At 36.9% G+C, this 17,670-nt stretch overlaps 1 protein-coding gene across 7 annotated transcripts in view; it reads left to right on the forward strand.

Annotated features, from left to right (window-relative positions):
* The window catches only part of MKLN1 (muskelin 1), a 417,262-nt gene extending 400,906 nt beyond the window's left edge, over nt 1–16,356 (forward strand). For 4 of the 7 annotated variants that reach the window (XM_032761758.2, XM_032761762.2, XM_032761756.2 and 1 more), the window contains one exon: nt 5,570–16,356. In XM_032761758.2, the coding sequence (XP_032617649.1) occupies nt 5,570–5,691 (122 nt within the window). In that variant the 3' untranslated portion in view covers nt 5,692–16,356. The remainder of the gene's footprint in view (nt 1–5,569) is intronic. The other 3 variants (XM_032761757.2, XM_032761760.2, XM_032761759.2) reach the window with 2 other exon arrangements.
* Nucleotides 16,357–17,670: the final 1,314 nt, after the last annotated feature.

Below are 17,670 nucleotides of genomic sequence, written 5' to 3' on the forward strand. Positions count from 1 at the left end.
TAAGTTCTAGCTCCAAAATATGTAGGATTCCTCAGGACTAGACTGAGCAGACTGCTATAAACGTGACTCCAGAAGGTTCTCCTAAGAATTTAGATAATGATTTACCACTATTCATACACTCGAGTTGAAGTCCTTAGGCTACTAGAAATCCCCACTTTGTGAGCTGGAGAACCTAGGTGTAAGCATTATTTTGGAAAGTTCATGCCCTTCTGAATTCTAGCATTTGAAACGGATGTACTGATACATGAATTGGGGGTCTGGCATATATTCTGTTTGAATGATTGTGTGCCTTATGTCTGATACCACAGCCCAGGCCCATTATTTTATTTATTAGTGGATAGCACTGAACTGTCTCTAACTGATTTATTTTTAGCCTTTAGAACAAGAATTTCTTGGCAGCAATTTAAATATATTAATTAGGGTGGTGTCAGCAAATATTTTACCTTCAGCTTAACTTCTTTCTTTTGACTGTGACCTATTCACTGCCAACTAATATATTTTGTCAGGAATAGTTTGTTTTATTTGGATTCTAAACAAACCTCAGATACACTGAGAACAATACAAACACAAAAAGAGAAAAATACAAGCACGGAAAATTCCTGTGGGATGTTGTTTCCTGTCTTGTCTGAGGGGAGGTAGTATATAGCCTAGTGATTAGGAGGTTGGAATGTGAGATGGTGGTTGAGAGTCAGGATCTCTTTTAAAAGTGATCTTGAGCAAGTTACTTAAACTTTCTAATTATCACTTTCTTTATCTGTAAAATGGAGGTAATGGGATTACTTACCTCAAATTGCTGAGAGAATTAAATGAAATAATTCTGGAAGACACTTAGCACAGTAAAGCAGTAAATGCTTCATTCAGGGTACCATTACTATTGACTGCCTTAAAAATTTAATCTTCTAGCCAGGTGCGATGACTCATGCTTGTAATCTCCACTTTTGGAGGCTGAGGTGGGGCTATCATCTTGAGCCTGAGAGTTCAAGATTAACCAGGGTAACATAGCAGGATCTTGTCTCTATTTTTTTAAAAAAGTCACCGTTGTAACACTGGTGAATTTGGATAAGGAGCAAATTCAGATTGTATGCTAATTTTAATAATGAGAAGTTTGATTTAGTATTTATAAACAAGAAGTACTTTTCATAAGGTTTTATGCCTATTTAGAGTTCCTGGTTCTTGTTCTTATTAATTTTCTGTCAGACTATTTTACCTTTATGCCAATTAGAATAGAAATAAAATGGATTATTTATTGTACCTTTCATTGTATAAATGAATATTTCATTTTCTAAGTTCTGCAAAAAAAAAAAAAACCTCAGCCAAAATTTCTGAATGACTTCCTCCAGAAATAATCCAATTTATGTTCATATCTTAGTGAGAATTAAATAAAAGTATTAATATTATATGTAACATTTTAATATTAACCTATGTCTGTCTGACTCCAAAGCCCTTTAATTTTTATTAACTCATTAAGTGCTTAAGTTGTAGGGCAATGTACTAAGCTCATTTAACTCTCAAAGGCGCATCATGGTCAACATCACTCTAACTGATACCTGAACCAAGCTTATCTAATGTGCATATTTTTCCCCATAAGGCCTTTTTGCACTTAGGAATGCCAGACAGCACTTTGGCACTACATTTGGGGGCCATTTTAAACAGTGAAGCAACCAAAAATGTGACACCAAACAGATGGTGAAAGGGCTGTTGTGGATAGTAAGAGCTGAAACTAGAAAGCAGCAGAGATCGCAGAGTTCAGCTTCAGCTGGGGACATGTGCGTATGGTAACTCAAATATTTTGCCACTTTGGACATGTCTGCAATGACCACAGAAATACCACAAGTATTGGTTTGGGGGTTACAAATGAATTTTAGCAAACAGGCAAATTCACAAATATGGAATCTGTAAATGATCAAGATCAACTGTATATATGCATGCGTACACCCATATAAATATATAGGTTTGTATGTGCTATTTTAATTTATTATATAATGTAAAAACATATTCTGCAGCATAATTTTTTTAAGTTAATGATGTGGCTTGTAGACGTTTTTATGAAGCTACACTAGATCAGTTGTAGTCTTATGAAGTGATACATAATTATTCATAATAGGGATCTAGCATAATTTAACCATTCGTCTAATGATAGTGTAAGTTTCAATTTCCTCATAGGTAAATAGTAAATAAAAATAAAAATAAAAGATGCTCCTTTGAGAGTTAAATGAGCTTAGTACATTGCCCTACAACTTAAGCACTTAATGAGTTAATAAAAATTAAAGGGCTTTGGAGTCAGACAGACATAGGTTCCACATTCCATCTCTTCTCTCCCTAGCTGTGAGACTTGATTGAATTACTGAATCTCTTTCTGTGTAAAAGAGGTAGATGAAGAACAAAAATAGTAATAACCTTAAGATTATTGAATCTCTTTAAGTCATCTCATCTGAAACTGGAGATTATAATACTTCATTGTTTTTGTGACAAGGAAATGTAATCATACCTGAAGTACCTACCACACAGGAACTCAGTGTTTTTTCCCTCTTAGATAATTTGATCTCAAGAAAATGGTGTTACTTTATTAGAGTAGCATTACAGAATCAGTATCTTCTTTTAAAAATATAACACAGCATTGTAGTTCTACATACTCAGAACGTAAGAGAAAGAACTAAGCCATTTTAGTACAGTGCTTAGACTGTATACTTTCGGTGAGGTATAGTCTACAAACAGTAAAAGCAAAGAAATGTTGAGTTTTGGTTGGTAGTGGTACATATATAGCAAATCTAGAACTCTTATGTATTTTAAGTTGAGCAAATGAGTAAATATGATATTGCTGGGAGTCAGGGTTTTCTTGGTGGAAGAAAAGAGATGTGGAATGGAATAAGAGAAGGAAGAATCCTCTGGGGCTTTAAGAAATTAGAATTAGCAATAAAAGCATGAACCATAATAGTCTAAAAAAATATATGCATCTGATAGGCATATATGCATAGGCCTAGAAACAATGACACCCTGGCAATTAGCACAGCTGTTCTTGCTTGGTTTTTAAATAATAGTCACAGCTAAAAGGAAGTAGGACTCCAGAGCTGTGTAAAGATGAATTTGGATATATACCAGAAAGTAAGGAAGTACCCCAAAATTCATGGGTACATTTCAAAAAGACACAGAAGCCAGCTCAAAAAGGCTCTCACTGGTCAAATCTAGGACAGTATGAGTATCAGAAGGAATGATGACAGTAACGAGTATAACACTGAACAAGAGAAGAATCCCTGAGTACACAGTGATGCGAACAAATAAGTAAAATGGGAGGAGGGGAAGGAAAGGCTCTTCTTTACAATAGAATGTCAACAACTGTAGAAGGAATCGTAGAGTTAGAAAATCACCATCATATAACTGATCATTGTTTTAGCAAGAATCATCAGTGATTGCTAAATTATTGGATGCAGGGCTGTGGGAGAGCAGGATATTTACACAGTCTCAAATTATATCTCCCTATCAATAGTTTATTAATTACAAAGGTAGAAAAGAACACCTTTACCTTGGAGAAACTTGGCATATACCAACTTAAGCAGATGATCAAAGTTAACATCATCAGTATTGGGATAAACTGATAGCACATGCCTTCTGAGATGATGCACTGAGGACACACAGTATCACTTCTGTAGTATTCTTGCCAAAACTGCATAAACTGAATCTGATCATGAAGAAAGAATCAGGCAACCCAAATTCAACACATTCCACTCATAAGTGTGAAGAGTGTTCCACTCTTCAAAAATATTCATTAGAGTCAAAGAGAGGCTGAGGAACTATTTCAAACTCAAGAGACTTGGAGACTAAATGCAGTGTGTGATCTTGGATTGGATTTTAGATTAGTAGGAAACATGACTGTAAAAAAGTGACTGAAAAATGACTGGTATTATTGGGACATCAATGTTAAATTTCATGAATTTAATATATATTGGTTATGTAAGTTAATGTTCTTGTTCTTAGCTGAAATTAGTTTGAGCATATAGGGGGCAGAGCTGTCTAAAACGCCCAAATAGTTCTGCAAAAAGATTTTCAGTGGGGTACACACACGGAGAGAGAGAGAGGGGGAGAACACATTTGATGAAACATTAATTGATTAGATGAATCTAAGTGAAGGCTATATGGGGTGTTCATTGCACAATTCTTGAAACTTCTGTGGGTTTGAAGTTTTTCAAAATAAAAAGTTGAAAAAGAAGCAATTTGGAAATTTCAAAAAAGCATAAAATAGAAAGGAAGACTGATCTCACCGTTGAGAGATAACCTTTGTTAACATTTCGGAGTATTTATTTGCATTCATTTCCATGATCCGATAGTGGGCTATGTTAAACGCAAGCTCATCTCAAGTAAACATTCTCCCTCAAACTTAAAACAGTATATTTTTAAAAAATAAAAAGGAATGTGCTGTTCTTGAAGTATTGTTTATTTTCCTTCCAGGAAACTGGTATCCTTGGCAATATTATGGTCTATTCCTGTTCTTTTACAAGATTAAAACAGGTTGGACTTAAAATGGTACTCTAAGTTGAATGAAAAGCAGTCTGATCTGAAGTCGCCTTCACTGAACACCATGGCATATATAACTCTTGATGGCTCTGTTTCTGTTTCTCATGGCACTTAGCAGCACTCTCATGTCTCAGCTATTTCAGGAATAGGGGAAATTATTTATTTTATTTTATCACTTAAATATCTCATTTGTATGTAAGAAATCTGAAGCAGCTGAGATAAACCAATTGATGAAGACAGCATCTCACTGAATGTTCCTTTAGCTGGAATGAACTTGATAATTGAATGTTTATTAGAGGTTAAGGGGGAAAATCCTTTAGATTAACAGTCCCCACCTTTTAAAAATGTCATATGCTTTCTAATATTTATCAGGATAAAAGTAGTTCATTGCCCTATTCCTCACATAATGTGTGCCTAGCATAGGGCCTGGTACATAGTAGCATAAAGGTATAGTGTTTATTATGTGCAGGTACCATTCTGCATATTGTACATGTATCTCCCTCAGTCATCTCTGTTATCACTCAGTTCTCTGAGACTACTTCCAGCTGTCTCAGAGACATTAATGATTTTAGACTAATTTCTAAAGACATCTTTCATTTTGATTTTATTATATTTTTATTACCAAAAAACTTTTTTAGTAGTTCAGAAGTATTAACAAGTCAGGAAAGACAAGTGGAATTTCCTCAGTGGACCAGCAGAGAAAAGACCTTGTAAGGAAGGGAAGAGAGATCAGTATTATTTAGTAACTAAAGTGCCAGTCCTTCTGCTAGGCGCTTTTTATGTAACTACATTTAATCTGCACAGTAACTTTGTGAAGTAAACAGGATTGTCACGTATTTACAGCTGAGGAAGCAAAGTCTGAAAGCCAGAAAGTCTGATTGATTTACCTAAGATCACACCACAGCCAGGTAGTAGAACTGGGGTCAGATCAGTAGTGTCTGCCTGGTTTTGAAGCCTGATTTGATTTCTCCATTATAAAATACATTACTGCTGGTCGCAACTAGTTTTTCTGTTACATGTTTTAAACACAATGGATGTTTCTTTGTATCTTCTTCACCAGGCTTTTCTGATGTGGATCACACCTATGCTCAAAGAACTCAGCTCTTTGACACCTTAGTAAATTTCTTTCCTGACAGCATGACTCCTCCTAAAGGCAACCTGGTAGACCTCATCACACTGTAACCGAAGAGTCATTGGACACAGAAATGGAAAACAGGAGTCGATTTTCCGTCTTTTGGATTGCAGCTCCATTGACTGACAGTAAAGCTGCAGTGATTGAGGACTACACCAGAGTTCTGAAGGGATCTTAACCATCACAAGTTTTTACCCTCTTCCTTCATGCCTGACCTCAACCCCGCTCTCCTCATCCTATTCCTAAATTAGGCTAATAAAGTGAAATTGGTATACTTTCCAGTTAAATATATATATATATTTTTTTCTTACTTTATCTTTTAAGAATTAATGAGTATAAAAGAAAAATTAGGCAGTTTACCCTTTTCAGATTTTTATTTCTTTTTTTTTTAATGGGGGAAATAAGCACTATTAACAGATTCAGCACTACAAGTATTTTGAATGTTGTTGCTGTTGGTCATTTGGCCTGCCGTCTCCCTTCCCATTTCACTTCGCCTCCCATCACACAACTGCGTGTAAATGGTGTCATTTGTTCACCTCTTTACTTCATTCTTAACAAGTGTATAGTTCTCTAGGACAGTTGATGTATGTTAAGGTGATATCTGTGTCTGTGTTGACTTGTCTTGTGTTACATTAAACAGTAGGCAGAACTGAGGTCTCAAGTTTGCACTCTTGGCCATAGAACTAAAAATGAAACCTGAGATTGACCCAAGCACCTATCTGAGATTGGTATATAATATTTCTATAATGATATATTTTATAGTAGATATTATAATAGCATCTGATTTTGAGTCACAGAAACCTTAAACTTAGGAGACAATAGTTCAGAACCTTTAAGAGCCATTCTAAAAATGACCAGCAGGAGGGATCTAGTAGTGAATAATATCTTCATAGCAATTTTAGGAGAAAATGACTGTTTTGTCCAGAAGAGCTCTGCAGAACCAGGGCTCCCGTTTATCTTGTGCTATCTCTGTAGTATTTTCATTTGAGAGAGGAGGCTGGGTTTCCAGAGCTTTGCTTTCATTTATTTTTATACATGTTGTCTCTCTATATCTGCTTGTGGATATTGATATTTTGAAGAGAAATGGTTTGTGGTTGTCCAGTGGTATACAACTGACAGGCATTTCATTAAGCACATAGACCAGACTTTGTGAATGGTTCAGATATTTTTTCATTAAAAAACAAGGTATGGCAGATGGACTTTCCCATAGGTCAATTATTTTGTGAGAGATGGAGGTACATATCTTCTGATGAGGTGCTGTGGAATGCAATGTGGGAAACCTACATCTGGCTAGTGCTTACATTTGCTCGAAAAGCATGTTGTATGAAGCTGACTGCCACCATGCTAGAGCAGATTTGTATTAAGAAGTGTCGGTCGATCCAGTGGCTCTTAAGAGTGAATAGCTTTATGGGATCAAGTATGTCCCTGAGTAGCAAGATTAGGCCTCACCAAAGAAGGAATTAACCTGCACTTTCAAAAAGTGTCATGTATAGGAATGAAACATTGAGGTCCCACTTTATTCTGTCTTTAGTACATGGTTTTACTTATTTGGGGGATGGATAGGAATATATTTTTGCTAGTTCTAGGCTTGAATCATGGGCTCCTTGGCTTTCCTAGCATCCCAAAGCAGTCAACAGTGATTTCTTAAGCAATTTGATCTGTACCTTTACTTGTGAAAGGTATGCTATATAATTCAGCAAGTACCAACTTGTGTAGCTGCAGAATAACCAAGTGGCTATCCAGTCAAGTAAATACAGTTTACTTACATACTTCAACAGTTTCATAAAACGATTCCCCTGAGTGACACAAGAACATAAAATGTTAATATCGCTAATATAGCCTGTTAAATCTTTTGTGGAGACAGGTGCAAATCAGAAGATTGACAAGGAAGAACTTGAGCTTGCTAAGACTTCCTAAATTTAAAAACTCTAGTTTTGCTTAGTGTGAATTCTGGCACTTTAAAAAGATTAAGCAAGTGAAATTCTGCTGCCCTCCACCATTTATTTTTACAATGCTTCTTTGTAATTTTTTTCATCAGTTCCTTAAATGTTATTTGGAGGAAACTAAGTTCTTGACCTCAGTAATTTTATTTTTGTTTTTCCCTAAACGCTTCCCTACTAGTCTTTTTGGAAAACATGGTTGTTTTAATTTCATCTTTCCTCACTTTATTTAGGTGGAATTTTTCCCCCTTCATTTCTGGAATTTTTTGCTCACCGCCATGTTTAAATGGGGTTGAATCATAGCGAGCCATTTGCTCTTGCCAAAGTGAGATAGATGTACTGAGGAGATAACTGAAAAGTCAGACTCTGTACTGTGGGGCTTTAATCGGAGCACTACTGGAAATGATTGCAGAGAACGTAGTGCTTCATATATCCATGACCAAGACTGACATGTAGCTCACAACATGTCACAATTTAGTGAGGAGCTACATATATTTCCAAGAATTTCAGCATAGATTATAATTTAAATAATCAAATTTGGTATTTAGGTACACTGTTTATATAGCCAAGTGTATATGCTTTACTACCTAACAATTATTCTAGCCTAGGTGAATCCCTAATTGAAACACCTGGCTAACACTTTAGACACATAAATTAAGTGGGGTACAGTTTTCTCGTTTGTATTATCTCCAGCTTCAACCTCATTCTTCCTTTTTCTTAGTATAATACATTGTTTTCAACCAGAAATTTAAACTAGATATCCAACATTATTTTCAGTGCTTGTACTTCATGAGAAATAATCTGATTTTCAAGACACCTCTTAAGTGCATTTGCATTTTATTTTGGTAATGGCAGAGACCTCATGTGGCCAGTTTGATTGATTCAAGAATGTATCACTCTTATTCAAGCAAAGGAATTCAGAGTTGAATGCCTACCTCTGTGCTGAAGCTGACAGACAGTATTAACTCTTATCAAGGCCATCTTTTAGACCTGATTTTCATTTATATGAAAACAGACCTGTCCATGTCTAATAAGTAAAAACTGATAGAATACATTAAAAAGTCACTGGTTTATCATAGAAAAGTTTGATGGGTTTAGAGCTCAGTGATTTAAGCTTGTAAAACTGCATTCTTGGGCAAAATATGTATATTGTATATAAATGGTTGGCAGCTTATTCCAGTTGATCTCTTCACATCCGCCTTAAAAGTGCTATGTAGAGATACATTAACAGAGTTATAATAAAACAGTGTTTTAAAATCTAGCCTATAAACAAAAACTAGTTTGAGGCACCCAAACATTTAGTGAGAGATTGAGAATGATGCTTAATGGATCAAAAAAGCAATTAGGAGTATGTTCCTGATTTTATTCTCTAAATTATACTCAATGTCATGGTAATTACATGAAGAAGTTACCTACAATTATTCTTAACACTACATGGAATTCACTGGGTAATTGTGGGTCATTTATTTCCTGAAAGTCACGTGAAATCCTTAGCTGGTTGAATGTTGCACAGTATTTGAGAATTACGGTTTGAAGTGATTTCTGTGGGAGGGAATCATTACAATGTATATTCTAAATAAAGTCATCTAACTATTAAAAAAAAAAAAAACACCCTTCCTAACCCTTCTTTTCTTAAAAATCCACACTCATCCACAATCTCATCCCTTTGTAGAAATTCTTGCCTGAATTCCCACCAAGTTTTGAATTCCTAAAATAGCCCCCTGATCTGGGATGTGAAGGCTGCCCCAGAAAAAGTTTATGGCTGGAGGAGTATCATACAGGGTCTACATATGACAGTACTTACAGATTAGGTCTTTGGATGCTTTAACACAAAAGATTTTTGTTATCCTTATTAGTCAAATAACACTATTCTTTTGTGCTTCTAGACCCTGGCTTCTATCTCCCTGTGATTTGTTTTAATGCTGAAATGACTTGGCTATCCAAAACTTCTAATCTAGAGGTCTGTTGGTTGAACGCAGACGTTTCCAAGTTTGTTGAAATAATACAAAGCTGACTGGCTTACATGAATGATGTTGCCCTCATTTGTTTTGGGTGAGGACTCATTACTGCAGTATATTGATTTCTTCACCAAATGCTTTTTCTTTTTCTCAATAAATGCTGTCTTAGAGGTTCTATTTATATATGATTTTTAAAACTTTGGTTTCCTTCTATCCACCAAATACTGTGAATTGTTTTTCCATTTATTTTTCTTAGCTAATGTAACTTTATTCTTCACTTTTTTTAGCCCTAGACTTCCTAGATTTTCTGTGGCATTCTGTAGGAGCATTGTATTGCTTGGAAAAAAAAAGATCAAAATCATTCTGAGGCAAATGCTCTATTATCTTTATTTATGACAAGAGAATAATGAAATTCATAAGGAATTAATAACATTCAGATATTGATGTAAACATATTTGAGTCATTTTCATTTGGGGATAGTAATAATGGCTGTGGCAGCTTTAATGGAGAAACCTGTGTTGGCCTCTTTTCCTGGCATTAGGAACTCTTGCCATAGAACTATTGGTAAAGTACAGGTTTGATAGCAGAGTTCCTGAATTCAGCATATCATCAGAATTTCCATTTACCTTTTATCTTTTCTTCTTATTGTATTTTTTAACCTTTTTGTTTCTATTCCTACCTCCCATGAGTAGCATTGATTTTCTGCTGAAGTTAGAATTTGTGTTAAGAATTGACTTTAAATTTCTGATATAGTTGAATATTAGAAGTGGCTTCAATTGCCATGAAATGATTGCTTTTTTTTTTTCCTTAAATAAAAATAATACAGCCTTATAAATGTCTCTTCCCCTCAAGGATGTGAATTTAGGCTGGGCATAGTGACTCACGCCTGTAATCCCAGACCTTTGGGAGGCTGACACGGGAGGATTTCTTGAGCCCAGGAATTTCAGATCAGCCTGGGCAACACAGGTCTGTCTCTACTTTAAAAATTTTTGTTTTTTAGCCAGGTGTGGTGGTATGTGCCTGTAGTCCCAGCTACTTGGGAGGCTGAGGTGGGAGGATCACTTGAACCCAGGAGTTGGAGGCTGCAGTGAGCTATGATTGTGACACTGCACTCCAGCCTGGGCAACAGAGCAAGACCCTGTCTCAAAAAAAAAAAAAAAAAAGAATGTGAATTTAGCTCCAATTCCAAATGACGAACTCTTAGGCCAGTCATAGCCAGTGAAATCATCTGATGGTAGCTTCTGTAGCCCTTAACCTAAGGAGTCATTAGAGGTTATAGTAAATTAGTTTCTCTAGTGGTGCAGAGAGAAATGCCATCAGGGGAAATTATCACTGTCTTTTTTGCTAAAGTTTTATATTGTGAACTGGATCCCACTTAACAGCTTAAAAACACAAAAATGAAAGGGTAGTCCTAGTTTATCTTCTTAATTAGAATCATTATTTGGAAATAAGATTTGCAATATGCTGTCTATCCCTAAACACTGCTGAGCTTGCTGGAAAACAGAATTCAACATGGATGTTATCTGAAAGCTGTAGGGTCAACAGCAAAAAAGGGGAAATGTTTGGTAGGGAATTGGACCAGTTCTAAGGTATCACTTTTAATTATAAAATAATGTCTTCCTTTTTATCTGCTTTTCAAACAGCCTCAGTGAACTATTAAACATTTGTGTGCAAAGTCCTATTTTGCTTATCTAAGGCATTTTGACTTGGAAGTATTAAACTTCAGGAACGAGCTAGAGAAGACAATGAGGGTATGTTAGAGAAGGAAAAATAGGAGCTTTTTGCTCATGGATTTTAGAGGTCCACAAATCGAAAGGAAAAAGAAATTTCTTCATTTCTAACCTTAAAATAATTTTGTTAATGAGATGCTGGGAAGAAGACTACCAAAAGGCCTCAAAGCTCATGCTTCTAGAATATTCGGTAATTCTGAATAGTCTTTGGGAAGTAGCATTTCTTGGGAAGTAGCATTTCCCTTCTCCCAAATAACTGTTTGAGATCTTAGAAAATCCAGTGTTAATGGGCTGTAGAGCTTAAACTGGGTGAGCAGCTTCTTACATACAGCCAGTTCCTTGTTAAGGATCCAGCAGGAAAACCAGCCATAAAACATTTCAACATGCAGTCTGGGGGCTCCCTTGCTTATTCACTTGAGTTTAAGCTTTTGCTGCAACATGGCTGTGTACCATCTGGGATGCTAGCAGTCACAGCAGTTAGCTCAGATATCTGAGCTGTCTGCCACACAAATATCAGCCTGAGGAGATCATCATTCTTCAGTTTCATTCATTACTTAATGAATGCCAAATTAATTGGCAGGAAGAAGAAACACTGTGTGTGATATACTGAACAAGCCTGTGTGCATGATTAAGGAGCCACTCAAAAAGCCGATTTTGAGCTTTATTTCTCCGTTGTTAACAAATCTCAAGAAAGCCCTAGCTCATGTCATTTGGTTGGTTTTATTTTCTAGCCCTTTAACATAGGAGGAAAATTGTCATTTCATGTATAACTTGTAACACAGAATTGAACTGATATTAGTTTCCTTGCCTTAAATTAATTATATATCATCCCAAGGGTCTCTGTTAATTCTGCTTTGCCAAGAAATAATGAGATCTGGGTTTGGCATTAGAAGTATTTCATAATTTTGGTTTTTTCTTTAGGTTTCCTCCACATCTGTAAAGTGATTAATTAAATTAGAGGAGGCATGTAGAATAAATCCCAATCCCATTGCAACTGGCAGAGCTTTATAAATCTTTATAAATTCAGTTACAACAAAGGAGAGGATCCTACACCATTAGAGCCATGCCATCAGGTGTTTGCAAGTGACAGCTGTAGTGTGTTGCCTCAAATAATACCAAGTTATAAGATAAATAATACCAAGTAATTATCAACTAACTCCAAAATTTAATAATAAGATATCAAAGTCCAAAAGGTTACTTAGAAGTAGTCTTCCACAGGGGAAGATAAATTTATTAAAAAGTCATGTACTGATCTTTTTCTTGGGATTTTTTTTTCCTTTCCCAGAAAAAAAATTATTTTGGTGACTGATCAATTGCAAACAATTTTCTTCCTTACTTACAAATCATCCGTTTAGAAAAATAAAAAATTCCTTTCCTAAGCATTACAATTAGCCTGGGCAAGAGGTGTTGTGATTGCCTTATTCTTTAAGCCAGCTTACTTTTTGGATTTGTGTGAAATGTCTTTTGAAAAGAAAGTAGATAATGTAGTATTAATTAGCTACTTTGTATAGTCTTCTGCATAATTTAGAGTTGAAAATAACGTAACATTTTCCTGTGAACAGATTTCTTTATGCATACATATTTTATAAATATACATATATACACATACACATACATTTTTTAAATGCTCTTTTTAAAGCGATTCTTATCTTGCTCCCACTCCAAAAGCTATGTACAGTTGAGTCATTAGCCTCAGAGGAAGAGTACAGGAAAGCGAAGATGAGGACCTCCTTTTCTTGTGTTGGTCTTGGGAACAAACAGTATTCCATCTTTCAAATATGGCATATTTCTAAACAGTTTGGGAAAGATGTTAGAATTTTTTAAAAGCTCTTTTATAAATTGGAAGTACTCAGTAGTCAGAAATTAAGATCCCCTCAGATAGAGATAGATTCTCAAAACCAAAATTGGACTGAAAATTAGATTGAGAAGAAAGATACAACTTCCTCCATAGCCAATAAAATCTTTCCAAGTCTGCTTTATTAATGCTGTGGTTCGCTCCTTCTGTTTGTGAAAACATCTCCTGGACTGGAAATGTGGTGCTGTAAGCAGCTGAGCCGAAAGTTGGAGAATGTTAAATATCTTTTATGGGACTTATGATAAAATATATTGATGTTAGTTGATTGTCAAAATAGGTTTATCATTTAAAAAATTAGGAAATTACTAAGTGTAAAGAAGAAAAACCAGTATTAATTAAGTGATGAGACCTCTTCATTTTATTTTCCCTGACTTATTTCCATTACCAAACATAGTAAAGGCCAGAAAAGATTAAAAAAAAAATTAACACAGCCATTCCATCGTTTTTTTACCACATGGAGAAAGGACCAGGCTGGAAGCATATGTCCCCACCCTTATTTATATTCCTTTGAGCATTGCCGTTTTCTAGACAGACAATCTGAAAATGATTGTGTTGATAGGTCTGTTTAAGCCTGAACTCTGGATGTAAGATGTTATCCAGAAGCTAAAGGGAGCTGCCTTGCTCAGGTCATTGGAAATTTCAATCCTAAGACTCATTTGAATTTCTAAGTCTGTTATGCACCATTATGGGCATATGGAGCATATTCATACCATGAGGAGGAGTCTTTGTTTATGATGGACTTTTTAATATGGCCATAGTTAAACTCACATTCAGAAAGGATGAGCTATTGTCAAAAGCTGAAAGAAAAACAGACAAAATGAACAGGAAGCAAGGAGTCCATAAAACAAGAGTTCTTTACCACGTTTAAGCAAATGTCTCTCAAAAAAATTGTATTTCTCTGCACATTAGCTGAGATTCACACATTTTGCACCTCAGTAGTAGTTCAGATGAGACTCAGTGTGTGGAGGAGAAAACTGCTAACTTGTTTGGTTCTACTCTCACCCCCTCTAATGTGGCAATGTGGGGTCAGGGCCGTATCCTAAAGCATCCACATGGTCTTAAATGGAAATCATGGGACCCTGGAAAGCTGGCATGAGCTGCTTGGAGCTTTTAAACATAAGTGCTTTATGGGTATCAGATCTCTTCTGACATCAATTGTTTCGAATCATTGTTGGGCTCTGTCGTGTTCTGCAATCTTCCCCATTCCCCTCATGATCCTCTCTGGCTTATCTTTTATCCAATCTGTATGGACTTTTTAGGTTTTTTTTTTTTTTTTTAGTACAAATAATTTTCAGATCCCGGCTTTGGTAGATGTGTTAACTCTACTTTGTGAATAAATAAATGAGTGATCTGCTAAAAATGGCAATTGTAGAATTATGTTGTATGTAATGTACATATGGAGAAAGAATGTATTTTGTTCATTTTCTTAATAAAAAGTTATATATGGATGCTACAAGGTGTCTCTTGTATTTGCTCAAACTACTTTTGAAGTGAACTTTTAAAATGTTTTTGTACTTTACAGTTGTGTTTTTTCCCTCAGAAAGGTGAGTTTTATTTAGGCTTCCAAAAATTGAAAGTGTTACGCTTTTGAAGGGCCTTTGGGTGTTTTCCTTTGAGACAGTGCTCAGATGAAGTATCAGCCATGCTCACAAAGTTTCTGCGGGGAGGCTTCCATTTTTAAAGACCACTGGTAAATTATTTCATGAAATGTTCTTCTCTCTACTGTTAATGACCACCCTTATTTTATTTGCTTTGTCCATTTGGACTTGAGTTCCTCTTTAAAGGGGATATGCTTGTACAGGCTAGGAACTAGAAGGAAAGACTGAACTGAAATGGAAAATTCATTGTAGAAAAGATAGTAAAGGGAGAGAACCTAGAAGTGTTGCAAAGTGTGGGAAGATTCTGGATACCTGTCCCCATCTAAGGGGAAAGACACTTTATGGGCCAAATCTTGAAAAAAACTAAGCTGAGAGAAATATGCCAGATAAAAGTACTGGGTCACTGGGGCCGAGTGGTGGGACTCAGTAATGAGATCCCCTCTCTGCCCTTTCCACCTCCTGGTCTGCTTTACATCATGGCTTTGTGATCATGCATTCTGGAGTGAATTGTCAGCTGATTGTATTCCAAACAGGGATCATGCTTTCTCAGTTTACAGAATAATCCAAACCTTACTGCAGAGCTTTCATTTCTAGGGTGTCCTTTGAGTGTGGCCCTTAAGTAACGTTTCTTTGTGTTCTCAAAACAGGAAAGCATGAGTTGCAGTGAAAAGGTAAGGAATCGGCCTTTCCTTGGTCAGTCCTCCAGAGAATTTACTCAAAAGGATCAAAATGCAGGACACTACCCTTGATATATTTGTCACTACCTTCTGGTGGGAAGACAGCAGTAAGTAAAGAAGCCTTGGCGCTAAACACAGATGAGAGCCATCTGCTCCCAGGTCAAGCACGTGTGGAGACTGTACTACAGAGCTTGGAAATTGCTGCGTTAGGGGCTTCTACCGTCTAAGGAAGATGACCGAGCATCTAATAGGGAAATGGCTGTGTGTGCCCATGCTCCCGTAACTTCTCATATAAATGACTGCAGAGTTCCTAGAAACGGGGTGGAAATATTTCCCGTCAATGAAGGCAACATTGGTTTATCACTAACCATTCAGATTGTGAAGGTATTAATATGACTGGAAAGACCATCTGAGGCTTGTACGGTCCTGGCGTAAGTCTAAATCCTGGTTGATGACATTCCTTCTTTAGCAGCACGTTATGCTACATCTTCCTTTGCCTTTTACGTGTCTTGGAAAGAGAAAAGGAAGAGGGGACTGGAGACTTGGGCTTTCTGGGGCATAGGGCAGTTGGGGCAGGAGAGGATGATGCCACCATCCTTACTCTACAGCTTCAAAATTGTCTTACGGGGCCTTTTTCCTGTGGGCTTTCACCCAGCAAAAGCAGCAGCCAGCAATCATACCCTTGCCAGAGAGATTCTTATTATAGGAGAAACTATAATAATGAGGAGAAACTATGTAGAAGTAGCCTGCCTAGCACTGTGTTCATAAGTTTTAATGGTTGGCAAACCCCAAGAGGAGGTTAGGACCCTTGGCGATGTACATAGCAGCATTGTACAGCTGCCCTCTAAACTTGGGTCATAGAATGGAGAGCCCAGGAGTAATCGGGAATCCTGGCTTTTAGTTCCTGATGACCAGTGACTTCTGCATAGCATTGTGCACAACCACAACTTCTCTGCCTCATTTCTTCTGTGAAGTAAATACTGGCAGCAGATCTTGTTTGCTAGGATCCTATTGATTTTCTTTTTTTTTTTTTTTTTTTTAAGGACGGTCTCACTCTGTCATGCAGGCTGGAGTGTAGTGGTGTGATCATAGCTTACTGCAGCCACCAACTCCTGGGCTCAAGTGATCCTGCCTTAGCATCCTGAGTAGCTAGGACTACAGGCACGTGTCAGCACAACTGGCTAATTTAAAAAAAAAAGTAAAGATGGGATCTGGCTATGTTGCCCAGGCGGCCTTGAATTCCTGAGCTCAAGCTATCCTCCCACTTTGACCTCCTAAAGTGCTGGGATTAAAGGCATGAGCCACCATTCCCCACCAAGGTCTTTGAAAGCACAGTGTTTATCACTCAGTGTTTATCACTAGTGTTAATTATGTAGCCAGTTCTATTCTTTATTTACTTTTTTCCCTTGTGGTACAGAAGAAATCTGTGATTTGGGAGAGAGCTTATAGGGGAGGTTCTGAGTGACAAATCAGCATAACACATTTAAATTGACAACTGAGCGTGTGTCTTGATTGGCAGGCAGGGAGCAGGGTGAATGACCTACTCAGGAACAGAATGGGATGTTAGGTCTAACTTGTGGCCCACGATAAGCTGTGGGTCACTCTTAGAATAGTGCACCTTGACTGTGGCCAGGGTCCTGTGTGAGTTCCTTGTACTTGGACTCCTTTCTGTATCCTTGGCACCCTCTCGAAGCTAACCTCAAAATAACCCAGGCCCAACTCTAGCCCTGTCTTCAGGGTTTAACTGCCTTTCACAACTTTCATGGAAGGAAAATCATGTTGTAACAGTAGTTACATTCTAGAAATGTATTTTTCTGTTGTTGGAACTCTGGCATTAACGTGATAGTGAGAAAAGAGTGTAGGACTAAAGAGCAACAAGATAGAGAATCAAGGCCTGTGCTGCCATTTAAATGGTTGTGTGATCAGTCTCAAAGAGAATACTTAACTCCTGCATCTAATTTCCCGAGTGGGGACAATTCCTACAAGATAGATAGATAGGTTTGTAAACCTCTATAGGTTTCCTATGAAATAGTTTGTAAATGGTAAGATGCTAGGCAAGTAGACAAGATTGTTGTCTAGCAACTAAAATTATGGACCAATTCTACCTGACAGTTTCCCTTCTGCAAGTTGGGAATGATGAAGTTTTCCCCTTCCAGTGAGGAAGCATGCAGCTGTGGATAATACCACACTAGGAGATGAAGAAAGTCAGAATCACCTCCAGTGATTCCTTCCTTAAACCTCTAACTTCCCTACAGACCTGGAGGAGGGATA

This window comes from Hylobates moloch, unplaced genomic scaffold (genome assembly GCF_009828535.3).
Source record: "Hylobates moloch isolate HMO894 unplaced genomic scaffold, HMol_V3 SCAFFOLD_1, whole genome shotgun sequence".
Taxonomy (NCBI): Eukaryota; Metazoa; Chordata; class Mammalia; order Primates; family Hylobatidae; genus Hylobates; species Hylobates moloch.